We start from the raw sequence: 13,572 nt of genomic DNA on the forward strand, positions 1-13,572 counted from the left end.
TTGGTGTTGGTGTGGTTGTTGGTGTTGGTGTTGTAGTTGTGGTTGTTGGTGTTGTAGTTGTGGTCATTGGTGTTGTGGTTGGTGTTGTGGTTGTGGTCGGTGTTGTGGTGGTTGGTGTTGTGGTGGTTGGTGCTGTAGTTGTGGTGGTTGGTGCTGTAGTTGTGGTGGTTGGTGTTGTAGTTGTTGATGTTGGTGTGGTTGTTGGTGTTGTGGTTGGTGTTGTAGTTGTGGTCGTCGGTGTTGTGGTTGTGGTTGTTGGTGTTGTAGTTGTGGTTGGTGCTGCAGCTGAGGTTGTTGGTGTTGTGGTTGTTGGTGCTGCAGTGGTGGTCGTTGGTGTTGTAGTTGTGGTCGTTGGTCCTGTAGTTGTGGTTGGTGTGGTTGTTGGTGTTGTAGGTGTGGTTGTTGGTGTTGTACTTGGTGTGGTTGTTGGTGCTGTAGGTGTGGTCGTTGGTGCTGTAGGTGTGGTCGTTGGTGCTGTAGGTGTGGTCGTTGGTGTTGGTGTGGTTGTTGGTGTTGTACTTGGTGTGGTCGTTGGTGTTGTAGTTGTGGTCGTTGGTGCTGTAGATGTGGTTGTGGTCGTTGGTGTTGTGGTTGGTGTTGTGGTTGTTGGTGTGGTTGTGGTTGTTGGTGTGGTCGTTGGTGCTGTAGTTGTGGTCGTTGGTGTTGGTGTGGTTGTTGGTGTTGGTGTGGTTGTTGGTGTTGTGGTTGTGGTGGTTGGTGCTGTAGTTGTGGTCGTTGGTGTTGTAGTTGTTGGTGTGGTTGTTGGTGTTGGTGTGGTCGTTGGTGTTGGTGTGGTTGTTGGTGTTGTGGTTGGTGTGGTTGTTGGTGTTGTGGTTGGTGTGGTTGTGGTTGTGGTCGTTGTTGCTGGTGTGGTCGTTGGTGTGGTTGTGGTCGTTGGTGTTGTGGTTGGTGTTGTGGTTGGTGTTGTAGGTGTTGGTGTGGTTGTTGGTGTTGTGGTTGGTGTGGTTGTTGGTGTTGTAGGTGTGGTTGTTGGTGTTGTACTTGGTGTGGTTGTTGGTGTTGTAGTTGTGGTCGTTGGTGCTGTAGGTGTGGTCGTTGGTGTTGGTGTGGTTGTTGGTGTTGTACTTGGTGTGGTCGTTGGTGTTGTAGTTGTGGTCGTTGGTGCTGTAGATGTGGTTGTGGTCGTTGGTATTGTGGTTGGTGTTGTGGTTGTTGGTGTGGTTGTGGTTGTTGGTGTGGTCGTTGGTGCTGTAGTTGTGGTCGTTGGTGTTGGTGTGGTTGTTGGTGTTGTACTTGGTGTGGTTGTTGGTGTTGTACTTGGTGTGGTCGTTGGTGTTGTAGTTGTGGTCGTTGGTGTTGTAGTTGTGGTCGTTGGTGTTGGTGTGGTTGTGGTCGTTGGTGTTGGTGTGGTTGTGGTCGTTGGTGTTGTCGTTGGTGTTGTAGTTGTGGTCGTTGGTGTTGTGGTTGTGGTCGTTGGTGTTGGTGTGGTTGTGGTCGTTGGTGTTGGTGTGGTTGTGGTCGTTGGTGTTGTGGTTGGTGTTATAGTTGTGGTCGTTGGTGTTGTGGTCGTTGGCGTTGTAGTTGTGGTCGTTGGTGTTGTGGTCGTTGGCGTTGTAGTTGTGGTCGTTGGCGTTGTAGTTGTGGTCGTTGGTGTTGCTGTTGTGGTCGTTGGTGCTGCTGTTGTGGTCGTTGGTGCAGTAGTTGCGATTGTTGTTGCTGCAGTTGTAGTGGTTGGTGCTACAGTTGTGATTGTTGCTGCAGTAGTTGTGGTCGTTGGTGCTGCAGCAGTTGTGGTTGTCGGTGCTGCAGCAGTTGTGGTCGTCGGTGCTGCAGTACTTGTGGTCGTCGGTGCAGCAGTACTTGTGGTCGTCGGTGCTGCAGTACTTGTGGTCGTCGGTGCAGCAGTAGTTGTGGTCGTCGGTGCAGCAGTAGTTGTGGTCGTCGGTGCAGCAGTAGTTGTGGTCGTCGGTGCAGCAGTACTTGTGGTCGTCGGTGCAGCAGTACTTGTGGTCGTCGGTGCTGCAGTACTTGTGGTCGTCGGTGCAGCAGTAGTTGTGGTCGTCGGTGCAGCAGTACTTGTGGTCGTCGGTGCTGCAGTACTTGTGGTCGTCGGTGCTGCAGTACTTGTGGTCGTCGGTGCTGCAGTACTTGTGGTCGTCGGTGCAGCAGTAGTTGTGGTCGTCGGTGCAGCAGTACTTGTGGTCGTCGGTGCAGCAGTACTTGTGGTCGTCGGTGCAGCAGTACTTGTGGTCGTCGGTGCAGCAGTAGTTGTGGTCGTCGGTGCAGCAGTAGTTGTGGTCGTCGGTGCTGCAGTACTTGTGGTCGTCGGTGCAGCAGTACTTGTGGTCGTCGGTGCAGCAGTACTTGTGGTCGTCGGTGCAGCAGTAGTTGTGGTCGTCGGTGCAGCAGTAGTTGTGGTCGTCGGTGCAGCAGTAGTTGTGGTCGTCGGTGCTGCAGTACTTGTGGTCGTCGGTGCAGCAGTAGTTGTGGTCGTCGGTGCTGCAGTACTTGTGGTCGTCGGTGCAGCAGTACTTGTGGTCGTCGGTGCAGCAGTACTTGTGGTCGTCGGTGCTGCAGTACTTGTGGTCGTCGGTGCTGCAGTACTTGTGGTCGTCGGTGCAGCAGTACTTGTGGTCGTCGGTGCAGCAGTACTTGTGGTCGTCGGTGCTGCAGTACTTGTGGTCGTCGGTGCAGCAGTACTTGTGGTCGTCGGTGCAGCAGTACTTGTGGTCGTCGGTGCAGCAGTAGTTGTGGTCGTCGGTGCTGCAGTACTTGTGGTCGTCGGTGCTGCAGTACTTGTGGTCGTCGGTGCTGCAGTTGTGGTCGTCGGTGCTGCAGGACTTGTGGTCGTCGGTGCTGCAGGACTTGTGGTCGTCGGTGCTGCAGTTGTGGTTGCTGGTGCTGCAGTAGATGTGGCTGTTGGTGCTGCAGTAGATGTGGCTGCTGGTTAAAGACAGTGAGCTAAGGTCAGATGAGAATCACTTTGGAGGACCCAACAACATGAAAATTATGGCCCTTAATTTCAGAAACAGCCAAACACTGCTGGTTCCTCTCTAAATAACGTGACACACGGTAATCTGATTTAGTGGCAACTCAAAGTAATTCCAAGCACTAATTTGATATTGACAGCAGTTTCAACCGTAAGCTTAGAAGCACTTACGTCAAGTAAGCTTTATTGAACATGTTAAGGTTTATGTTGAATATGTGATTTGAGGTAAGCAGAGCATTTCTTATGAGGAAGTCAGAATGTTTCAGACTGATGACATATGATTTAAAATGCGATAATGACACTGAATCTTAATGCAAGAAAATGACTTAAACAAATTTGTTTTACATTTAAGCATTTTCTGCTTATTCCAGCACATATAATAAAATAATTGTTTTGGTTTACACTCAATCTTTCAAATAGATGCAAGTAAAACACAGCAAAAAATCAAAGGTTCAGTGGCACTAAATCCTGTTGATCTTTAATCTATTTTCACCTGTTTAGCAGGAGTGGGGCCGGCGGAAGTTTGCCCGGTGTCGCAGTGGTCATATCAGTGGCGTTATCGGGGTTTCTCTGTGAATTTCACATTCCCGTGGCAGCAGAGTATTTCCTTGCTTTAAACGTAACATGGTCGTACTCTCTTCCGCACTCAAATTAAATGATTCATCGTTGATCTGCACACGTCTGTTACCACGGGCGTCACACGCGCTTATGTCATTGTCATGAGACACTCTCATAAACAAAATCACGGTTTAGTAACGCAGTAACGCAGCATGGTTACGGGAAAGTAACAGTAATCGAATTACCTTTTTTGCAATAGTAATCCCTTACTTTACCTGTTACTTGAAAACAGTAATTGGATTACGTGTTACTGCCCATCTCTGCTCATGACCATAGGAGGATAGGAACGTGGATTGACATTACTGTGGACGCTGCCCCAATCCGTCTGTCAATCTCGCGTTCCACTCTCAACTCACTTGTGTACTAAGACCCCGAGACACTTGAACTCCTCCACCTGGGGTAGAAGTCATCCCTGACCAGGAGTGAGCACTCCACCCTTTTCGAGTCTTGTTATGCGCAAACTCCAGGAGTTTGTGTTTGATGGGAAGTTTGATAATCCAAGCAAAACACATTTAACCTTAAAGTAATCATAGACTGCAGCATGTTGAGAAATGTGAAGAGATTTTAGGCTGTGCAGAATTTTGCAATATAGTATGTTATAAATTGTTATTAGATGTGGTATATAAACAGTTCATTAATGACTACCCTAAAGATCACTACAGATGGATATAATACTGGATATAATTTTCAGTGCTGTTATTTGTCTCCCTCCCCCAAATAAAATAAAATACATAAAAATAAAACATGAGCAATATGGATAAAGAGAGACTGCATATGTATTGGGCCCAGAGTTCTGTGCTATGCACCTGGTGGATCGAACCAGTTGGTGTTTCGATCCCTGGCTCCTCCAGTCTGCACGTCAAGTATCCTTGGGCAAGATACGAACCCCAAGTTGCTCTCCCATGCATCCATCGGAGTGTGAATGTGTGTAAATGTCGTTAGAAAAGCACTCATTTTAGAGACAGTGCTTGTGAGAATGGGTGTGATTGGGTGAATGTGGCATGTTATACAGCGCTTTGAGTACTCCGGGAGAGTAGAAAAGCGCTATATAAGAATCAGTCCATTTTTAAATCAGATCTACTATTATGGCGATATATGTAAATTCTCCTGCCTGTCATTCTCAAATATCTCAAGTAAATGACTCATCTAAGCCCATTTAAAATGGATTCTATTTGATTAACTCAAAGCTGAATTTATTGGAATTGTTAAATACAGGTATTCAACAAAATTTAAATCAAATCTTTTATATAATCTTACTCACAGTAGTACAGATTTTTATTTTATTTTATCAGATCATTAATATATGTGGAGTCTGTACTACTATCATTTAGTTCCAGTATTATGCTACATTTGATGCTATTGAATCACTCCTCTAAAATGATCTAATCCTAAAAAGTATAAACAATGATAAAATTATAACCTGTGAGAAATACTTACTTTGTGCTGAGGATGTGTGAAAATATGCCAGCAGACATATCCAGCAAAGGATTCTTTTATCCATGATGAACTCTGCTACTACTCACTACTCTCAGACTGTCTCAGGCTCAGACTGTTTGTTTTCTGTGACTACACACTTTACTTTCATAATGAATTACTCCTCCCTCCACTGGTAAAGAGTGTCACATGACCTGAAGAACCAGGTATGTGCACTGAAACTTAAATGTTTATATAAACCAGGTCAATTTGAATAGTAAAAATGCTGCACACAGATCAAAATGAGTAAAGACACAAAAAGTTCCATTGCATGATAGGAGTACTGGTACAGTATACTGAGAAATTTTCCTCATTAAAAGTATGTCATGTGAAGTAACAGGGGAAGCATAGAGGGATTTAGTTTTGCTTCAAGCTAATACTGGAAATGCTTGAAAGCTCAGGGTTTTTGTTTAACACTTGTAGAAAAAAAGTACACAAAAACAAGTGTATATAAAGGAAACCTTCCAGGTCAAGGGGGAAGTACAGTGCTTTCAGCCATGTGAGTTCTCCTAAACTCAAAAACTATTCCATAGTATACTTTACTGGAAACCTGCAAACAGGTTTTTTTTATACAATGCAGGTCACCTTTTATTTGGTCAACATTCTTTTCGTTTTAGTCTCTACCAATCTCTGTAATTAGTGTACGCATTACATGCCTTGATGGATGCTCTCTACAATTCTAATTCATTTCAGTCAGTCACTTTGCCTGGCTCAAGGCATATTAATATCTTATTATCACTATTTCCATAAGAGGTATAGTAATCTTACAATCTTTTTTTTAAATTTCATCTTTTTAATTTGAGCTACTAATTCTTATACAAACAATCTGACAATGCTGATAATCAAGTGCCTAATTTGAAGCACCTGTTAGCATGGACCCTGCTACAGTGGTCAGTTGCATGCCACGTTAGATGGATCTGATATAGCCTGTGGAATAGGGCAACTTCAAGCCGTTGTTTCGCAAAACCAGGTTACAGCAGTATTTTGGAGTGAGCACTAGCACTATTCCAAATTTAAGGCCAAGGTACATAAGAGGGGATGTCAGACACAGGCTGTAAAGTGGGAATCACAAGAAGATGGCACCACAAGAGTTTCCTCACCCTGTCAGGACTTAGAAACTGTAGGCAATCAAAGTTTGCAGGACGATATGTCCAATGGCTCTCTACCCAGACAATTGAGAAAAGAGCACACATGGTTAATCTCTGGTCTCATAAGGCTGACAGGAGGCCTGCCATCACTCTAATTCACCGTCAGACCTGTTTCCACTAGTGTTGACAACATGTGCAATGGAATGTGAACATGTGGAGGAAAGTTGTGTTCAGCAATGAGTCCACATTCTGCCTACAGCAGTTGGATGTAGGGTCAAAGTGTGAAGAGAACACTTTGCTGATTGCTGCACCGACAGGATAACAGCTTTTGGTGAGGCAGCATCTCCATCACTGATGAAACAAGGCTATTCTCCCCATGTAATTTAATAAGTACTTAAGCATTACAAATGCAAAACAGAATTGTGTGAATTCTGTCAGTGCTTTACATGTCTTTGTGTCCAGACATTTGTAATTTTATTGTATTTGCAGAAAAAAAAGACCAAAATGTAAAACGTTTTTATAGAGCATATATTCAGTGTAACCCTGAACTGTGCTCTCACTCTATGACAGCTAGGATAGGCTCCAGCCTCCCCACCCCATGACCCTGAACTCAATAAGCAGAAGAGAATGGATGGAAAGATGGATTATTTTCAAAACTCCCACCCTGCATTATAATAGGATAATTGCTGAACGTGGGTGAAAATGGCACAGCCACATCTAAAATGTATTCATTTTTTCATTTAAACATAAATGAGTCTTTCTGCATCTCAGATTCTCATTCATGAGACCTGCCTTTTCCCCATCTCCACCTCATCCTGATCAGGTAAAGATACCATCTATAATTATCTCCTCTCTCCTTCATCAAACTCTGTATATCAGTAATACAAGTTCAGTTCTTTCCAATGTTAGTTAGCCTTCTTAGCAAAGTGCATCAGTAAACTGTGTGAGGAAATCGCACAGGCACACATAACATGGCTAACAGATTTAGTCAGCTTTAGATACCTGTGATTCAAAGCTCAAATAAGAAACGTATAAAAGCAGCAATAAAAGTGCATTTGTTGTGAAGGTGAAATTACTGAGCAAACTGTCACAAAAGGAACATCCATAATTATAAATCACTAATTTTGTAATGAGTCACTAAAAAGGGGGGAATTAATCACACCCAGTGTTTGTCATAATTTAAGAAACTAGCTATAGAGGAAATAATTTAGCTTTTCATCATTTGACTCTGTCGGGTGCATCAGTGGTAAATTTGGGGAAATGCCACAGTTTTTAAATAAATAAAAATAAAGTAAGCATATGAGCTCATGTAAGTTATTAATTCAATCTTTGAAAAGTAAATAAAAAGAAGAAAAAAAGACTGCTAGTTGATCCTTGAAAAAAAAAGTATTTTCACTTGTCATTGTTCTGTAAATGGTTTTCTCTTGGTCCCGTGAGCAGTCTCTGCTGTCTGAGAGCGCCATCGTGTCTCTGTTGGAGCGTCTGTTCAAAGAAACCTTCCAGGGCTTCAGCCTGCACCTCCTCAGCTCCATCACAAGGTGGCAGCATTGAGAAGGATACACTGCACACCCGTCCTCAGCATATTACAGCTGCAGATTATGGCCTACATTCACTGCTCTTGTGCTTTGTCATTACTTTTCCTACCGTCATGTAACAACTGTGGTAGATGCAGATTAAGATTTATCCACTGATGTATCTAATGGCGGACAGAAATCACGGATTGTCATCGACCTACCTGTTTAAAAATATGCAGTTGTTGCTCCATTTTCCCTAATGGCATGACATTTTTTTATTTTGCTATGTGCCAGATTTATGAAAATTATTTACACTTTAAAAGTAGGGAATTTTGAAACATGAATAAATATTTTCACAATACCTTTAAAATGTGAAAAACGCTATACTTTTACTTGCATGTTTTTCTTTTTTGTGTTTGTTTTAAATACTGTGTGCCAGATTTAAATTGTCATATAAATATCTGTGTCAATGTATCTATAAATGTCCATCCATTTATCCATCCATTCGCTTCCGCTTCTCCTTTTCAGGGGTGCTGGAGCCTATCCCAGCTGTCTTAGGGTGAGAGGCAGGGTACACCCAGGTCGCCAGTCTGTCGCAGGGCTAACACATAGACATAGACAACCATTCACGCTCACATTCACTCCCGCATTCACACTTATGGGCAATTTAGAGTTTCCAGTTAACCTAACCCCACTAACTGCATGTCTTTGGACTGTGGGAGGAAGCCGGAGTGCAATTATACCAACAATTATAGTTATTATAAATATAATTTTATGTATGCTTGTAACATGTTGCCACTGCTACTATGTTTTAGTATTTTGCATTTATTTATTAATATATTTTGTGATTATTCATTCTGATCTATAATTCCGACACTTAATTAGTTTTTGAGCCGAGCAAATCGATCCAAATATTGATGATATCGACATTATACTATCACAGTCGTTTCAAATCGATTCCACTTATTTATAATACCACCAATAGCTGACTATGCAATAACATATGCGACTGCTGACTGGACTTGTTGCACAGGTGACATCCTATCACGGTACCACGTAAATTCACTGAGCTCCTGGGCGTGACCCATTCTTTCACAAATACTTGTGGGAACAGTCTGCATGTCTAGGTGCTTGATCTTATGCATCTGTTGCCATGGAAGTGATTGGAACACCTCAATGATGGGTGAGTAAATACTTTTGGCTATATAGCGAATGATTTTAGGATTGGTGGATGAGAAATCCAGCAATCCTAAAATTATTTGCTATGTAGCTGACTAACAAGCTTTCAAGCTGTTTCAAACTTAGAAAGGAACATAAACCTATTGTGGGTTGTGTGAAGACGGGCATCTGATGTAAGGAATCTGCCACATCAACTGTGGTGTGACTCCATGTGAAAAAGAAAGTAGCTGAAAGCAGCTTTTATTTGAGCCACTTGGTGGCAATAATGTACATGTGGGGTGTGGAAAATGAATATTATTTTACTGTTACTATTCATAATCAGTATTACTACTGTTGCATCACTTATCATTTATCATTATCATTTCATCAAAGCATTTCATAATCACATGATAATCTTTCATTGCAGGTGCAACTGTATTCATGTTATACACATTGCATTTTTGTGCTAATTAAAGAGTTGAAGCTCGGTCAAGTTAATTAGTGGTCTGAAGCTACGGGCAGCGCGAGGTCTGGCCGATCTATGGAATAACTTAAGGTGACCCGAGCTATGACAGAATTGCATACATGCTTACAATACATCGCACATAACTTAGAAACTGAATAGAGGCCTGTGTGTTCAGCAACCGGCTGCAGTGGAGTTCTGCCTGGTAACAGATGACTCAGAGTAAGGTCATGCACTGAGGCTAAGACACATGGGCTGCCTGAACACACATACACAGTGTCTAGACTTGTTTTGCTTGAAACTGCGAAGTTGTTTTACCTGCATACGTGACAGTTCAGTTCCACAAATAAGTGTAATAGGTAAAATAACAGGAAACATCTAGTGGAGGAACAGAGGAAGGAACTGTTCTATTTTAGAAGATGTTCAAGGTTGGAATGACTGGAACATGCATGTTTTTTATCTGCTGTGACGCATATTACTTGTCATCATATGTTATATATATCACACCCCATTTATTGTTCTGGGAAGATCGATGCTTTTTGGGTGATCGTGCTCGACTTCCCACGTGTATGTGTTTCAATAAAATCATTGTTTTGACGCATCTCACTGGGACTCTGCAGTCGTTTGTCTTCCACCTCAAATACGAATCAGGACAGGGGTTTGGACAGGGGCTTGCACAGTCGGGCCCAGGTGGGCTGGCCACCGTGGCCCCAAGTGGCATGTTTGCTGGTGTTAAGAGGACATTTTTAGTGAATGTTGCCATTATAATCCCAAAAGTGCATTATACATTACAGTATACAGTATACATTACACCCAAAGTGCAAAAATAATTAGAAACAAATTTGGTATTTAGTTTGGGGGCAAGGATAGCTCCGTAGGTAGAGTGGTGGCCCCATGATGTGGAGTCATCTTCTGCCTAGGCTCATAATTAATATGTACCTGATATTTCAATAGCAAGAGAAGCATCTGAGACTTCCTCTGCACACACAGTGTTTTATACTTCCTCCAAATTTTAGTTATACTTTAAAGTAAAAATACACATGATTTCAAATTCTTTCTTGCCAATGAACTGGAAAGGTGACCTTGAGTATAACAGAATCACTTATAGTAACAATAATACCTTACAGACAATTGATTTTCTTAATTTGAGGTTCGGTATTCATTCACTTGGCATGCTTCACTCACTGTAATTTCCTTATTTTTTAATATAGAAAGGAGGAGGATGCAAGAAGCACTCTTTACAGTTTTCTGGTTACCAGGCTTGTCAGAGTGACCTCTGCTTCTCGAGCTGGAGAACTGAAAACGCCTCTTACAAATCTCTGACAGATCAAAGCACATTTCCAGTTTTCACATTTATGTAAAATACAAGCAAAAGTCTGTAATTACAAAACTGTTTGTTATTTCTATTTATGCAGAAATTCTTGTCTTGAAATCTGATGGCTTGTGGACTCAGCTGGTGTCTACAATTGTGTCTTATTTCAAAATATGATAAAACAGCTGAGGCATACTACTGCTTCACATTATGTTAAAACAAACACATCCTTGAATTGTTGTCTTCATTCAGTCATTTTTGACTTCTGTCCATACTGAGCTTTTATGGGCCAGCTCTCAATCGTTGAATGCGTGTCACAGAGAGACTGTGGGCTGTTCCATTCAGGATCTGGTTGCTAAAAAACTAAACAGAGAGAAAACACAAAGACTAAACATCTGAATGTTTATCTCACTTTCTTATCATTCAAAGTAAGTTTAAAGAATCCACAAAGCAAACGTGTTTTAAATGAGATATAATTTTATACAGGCCTACCTCTTCAAGAAGTTTGATGATGGTTGCATTGATGACCTCTCCATTGGTAGTTATCCTCATCTCTATGTGGGCTAGTGCTTGCAGGGCTTTAGATTTTAAAAACATTACAATTAGAAGTGAATAAAAGAGCATAAGATTTTGAAACTTGTGAATTTTGTTGTTAAAATCTTCTATATGAAAAGTGTTACATGTCTTTAAAATCGACAGAAGTTTGCATTTGAGCTCTCCAATATTTTTTATATGTGGCTATATTAGTGCAGCAGGGTGTAGTCTGTTGGTCAGCTGCAGAGGAGTGGTGATTCAGTGGGTTCAGGGAGCAGTGCCAACACAGCTGGAAATCATCATTGGTTTACTCCTCCCCTACTGGAGCAGCACGTTGGGACAAGAGGCAAAAGAGGAACAGAGGGCAGAGTTGTTCCCAACAGGTTAGTTTGGTTGCTGGAGACTCTGCATTGTGATCATGTGATACGGAGACTTAGTGTGTCTGGACTCTATATTGTGTTCCCACAATCTCACAGTCAAGCACTGGAGTTTTCCATTCCTCTACTGTAAGGGAGAAATTAGTCAATCTTTGGTAACTGGAGTACTAACAATGAGGAGAGCGAGCGTTAACTGGCTTGCTAACTACAACAGAAAAGGAAAACAGTGCTACATGAACTGCTAAACAGTACAAATAAAAAACCTTACTAGAGGGTTAATGGTACGATGAATCAATCTATGGTGAAGACTCAGGCTCAGATGAGAAAAAGCATGTAGTGTCCAACAACAGAGGTTAGCTTAACACTCCTGCCAATGGACAGTTGAACTAGCTAGCCATTGGTGCCGCAGTTGTTGTGGTTGGTGCTGCAGTAGTTGTGGTTGGTACTGCAGTTATTGTGGTTGGTACCGCAGTAGTTGTGATTGGTGCCGCAGTTGTTGTGGTTGGTGCTGCAGTAGTTGTGGTTGGTGCTACAGTTGTTGTGGTTGGTGCTGCAGTAGTTGTGGTTGGTGCTGCAGTAATTGTGATTGGTACCGCAGTTGTTGTGGTTGGTGCTGCAGTAGTTGTGGTTGGTGCTGCAGTTGTTGTGTTTGGTGCTGCAGTAGTTGTGGTTGGTGCCGCAGTAGTTGTGGTTGGTACCGCAGTTGTTGTGGTTGGTGCTGCAGTAGTTGTGGTTGCTGCTGCAGTAGTTGGGGCTAGAGAACAGGTTGGGCCGCTCGTTATGGTACCAATGCTCTGCATGAAAGGAAGAGAACCCAGGCTTGAAGCAGCTGCACACAGGTTTGCAGATGCGCAGCCGTAAGGTGGAAAAGCGTTTGTGCCGTCTCTTACTGCAGATGAAAAATCATAGTTTTCAGAATTGTAACTTTCGATTTCATTCCATGCCTTCATGTTTAGCTTAAAGCTTTACTTAGCATAGTTTACAAATGTGTTTGGTTATATTAATGTTATCTAACATCTGTTGTTTTTTAAGGGCAGTTGGTGAGTCATAAAAAATGAAAAACATGTTAAAAAATGGTAACTGCCCTCAAATTCCTTTTTACTGCAACTTAACTCAATCAGTTCATAAACACAGTCATACAACAATGTCTTTAAGCCGTTAAGTGCTTCCTGATTGTCATGCACAACACTCTAATGAATTCATCAGGGCAATATGAGCATGCAGCTTGTGGGGATAGGTTAATTGGATAACCCAAATTGCCACTAGGTGTAAATGTGCGAGTGAATGTGAGTGCGAATGGTTGTCTGTCCCTGTGTGTTAGCCCTGCGACAGACTGGCGACCTGTCCAGGGCGTACCCCGCCTCTCGCCCTATGACAGCTGGGATAGGCTCCAGCGCCCCCCGCGACCCTGAAAAGGATAAGCGGAAGCGAATGGATGGATGGATGGATGGATGAATTGATCATTCAGTGAAAAGAAAATCACGGTGCTACTCTGTAGACAAGCTGTAGATTTTATATTGATGGGCTTTATCACCTTTTTCATTTGGACCATTGTTATTGGTTTGTAAATGGTCAGGGGAGTGCTCTGTACCTAATTTACTCCATAGGTGGCGCTCAGACCTGTTGTATTTTCTAAGAACACCTCTTATTAAATTCTTTAAGGTTAAATGATGAAGTAACATTTTGATTTGCAGATTCACAGCTATAAGCTGTGACAAGCACAGAGATGAGTCCACCGTCAGAGGCCACCATTTGTAACCTTCGCTGAAGCTGTTTCTGTACTTTGATGAGCTCTGAAACCTGACCGAAACTCTTCAGATAAGTCTGTAATTTCTCTGTAAATGATTAGTTTTACAACTACTCTTTCAAGAATTTCTGATATAAAATTGATGAAATTCTGTTGGTACAGCTAAATAACAATCTGTTGTCAAACCTGCCAAGCAAAAAGCACCAAGTTAGACTACAAGCCACAACATGATCTAATATCACTGCTTTGTTGTTATTCCAACAAGCTCATAATCAGTGTTACTACAGATACATCACTGAAACTGTTCAATCAAGCAAAAGAACAACTGAACCGGAGTG

The 13,572-nt window shown here is 42.3% G+C and overlaps 1 protein-coding gene and 1 long non-coding RNA gene across 2 annotated transcripts; both read right to left on the reverse strand.

Annotated features, from left to right (window-relative positions):
* Positions 1 to 63: 63 nt before the first annotated feature.
* On the reverse strand, positions 64 to 5,128 carry LOC109195030 (prestalk protein-like). Its single transcript, XM_025899866.1, has 5 exons — positions 5,006 to 5,128; positions 1,003 to 2,904; positions 317 to 720; positions 281 to 285; positions 64 to 153 (listed from the first exon to the last, which is right to left on the reverse strand). The coding sequence occupies exons 1-5, from the start codon at positions 5,041 to 5,043 to the stop codon at positions 64 to 66; spliced, it is 2,439 nt and encodes an 812-aa protein (XP_025755651.1). The 5' UTR covers positions 5,044 to 5,128.
* Positions 5,129 to 8,958: 3,830 nt separating this feature from the next.
* LOC102078810 (uncharacterized) lies at positions 8,959 to 11,411 on the reverse strand. Its single transcript, XR_267525.4, has 3 exons — positions 11,257 to 11,411; positions 11,069 to 11,154; positions 8,959 to 10,939 (listed from the first exon to the last, which is right to left on the reverse strand). It is a non-coding gene; the product is annotated as an uncharacterized LOC102078810 (long non-coding RNA).
* Between the last annotated feature and the right edge of the window lie 2,161 nt (positions 11,412 to 13,572).

The sequence above is a fragment of the Oreochromis niloticus genome, linkage group LG17, assembly GCF_001858045.2.
Source record: "Oreochromis niloticus isolate F11D_XX linkage group LG17, O_niloticus_UMD_NMBU, whole genome shotgun sequence".
Lineage (NCBI taxonomy): Eukaryota > Metazoa > Chordata > Actinopteri > Cichliformes > Cichlidae > Oreochromis > Oreochromis niloticus.

Excerpts from the sequence above, each read along its gene's own strand:
- LOC109195030 (XM_025899866.1), bottom strand. The coding sequence starts at position 5,043 with ATGTCTGCTGGCATATTTTCACACATCCTCAGCACAAA. Across the intron at positions 2,905-5,005 it reads TCACACATCCTCAGCACAAA|CAGCCACATCTACTGCAGCA; the intron begins GTAAGTATTTCT and ends GTCTTTAACCAG. Across the intron at positions 721-1,002 it reads AACACCAACAACCACACCAA|CACCAACCACCACAACCACA; the intron begins GTACAACACCAA and ends CCACAACTACAG.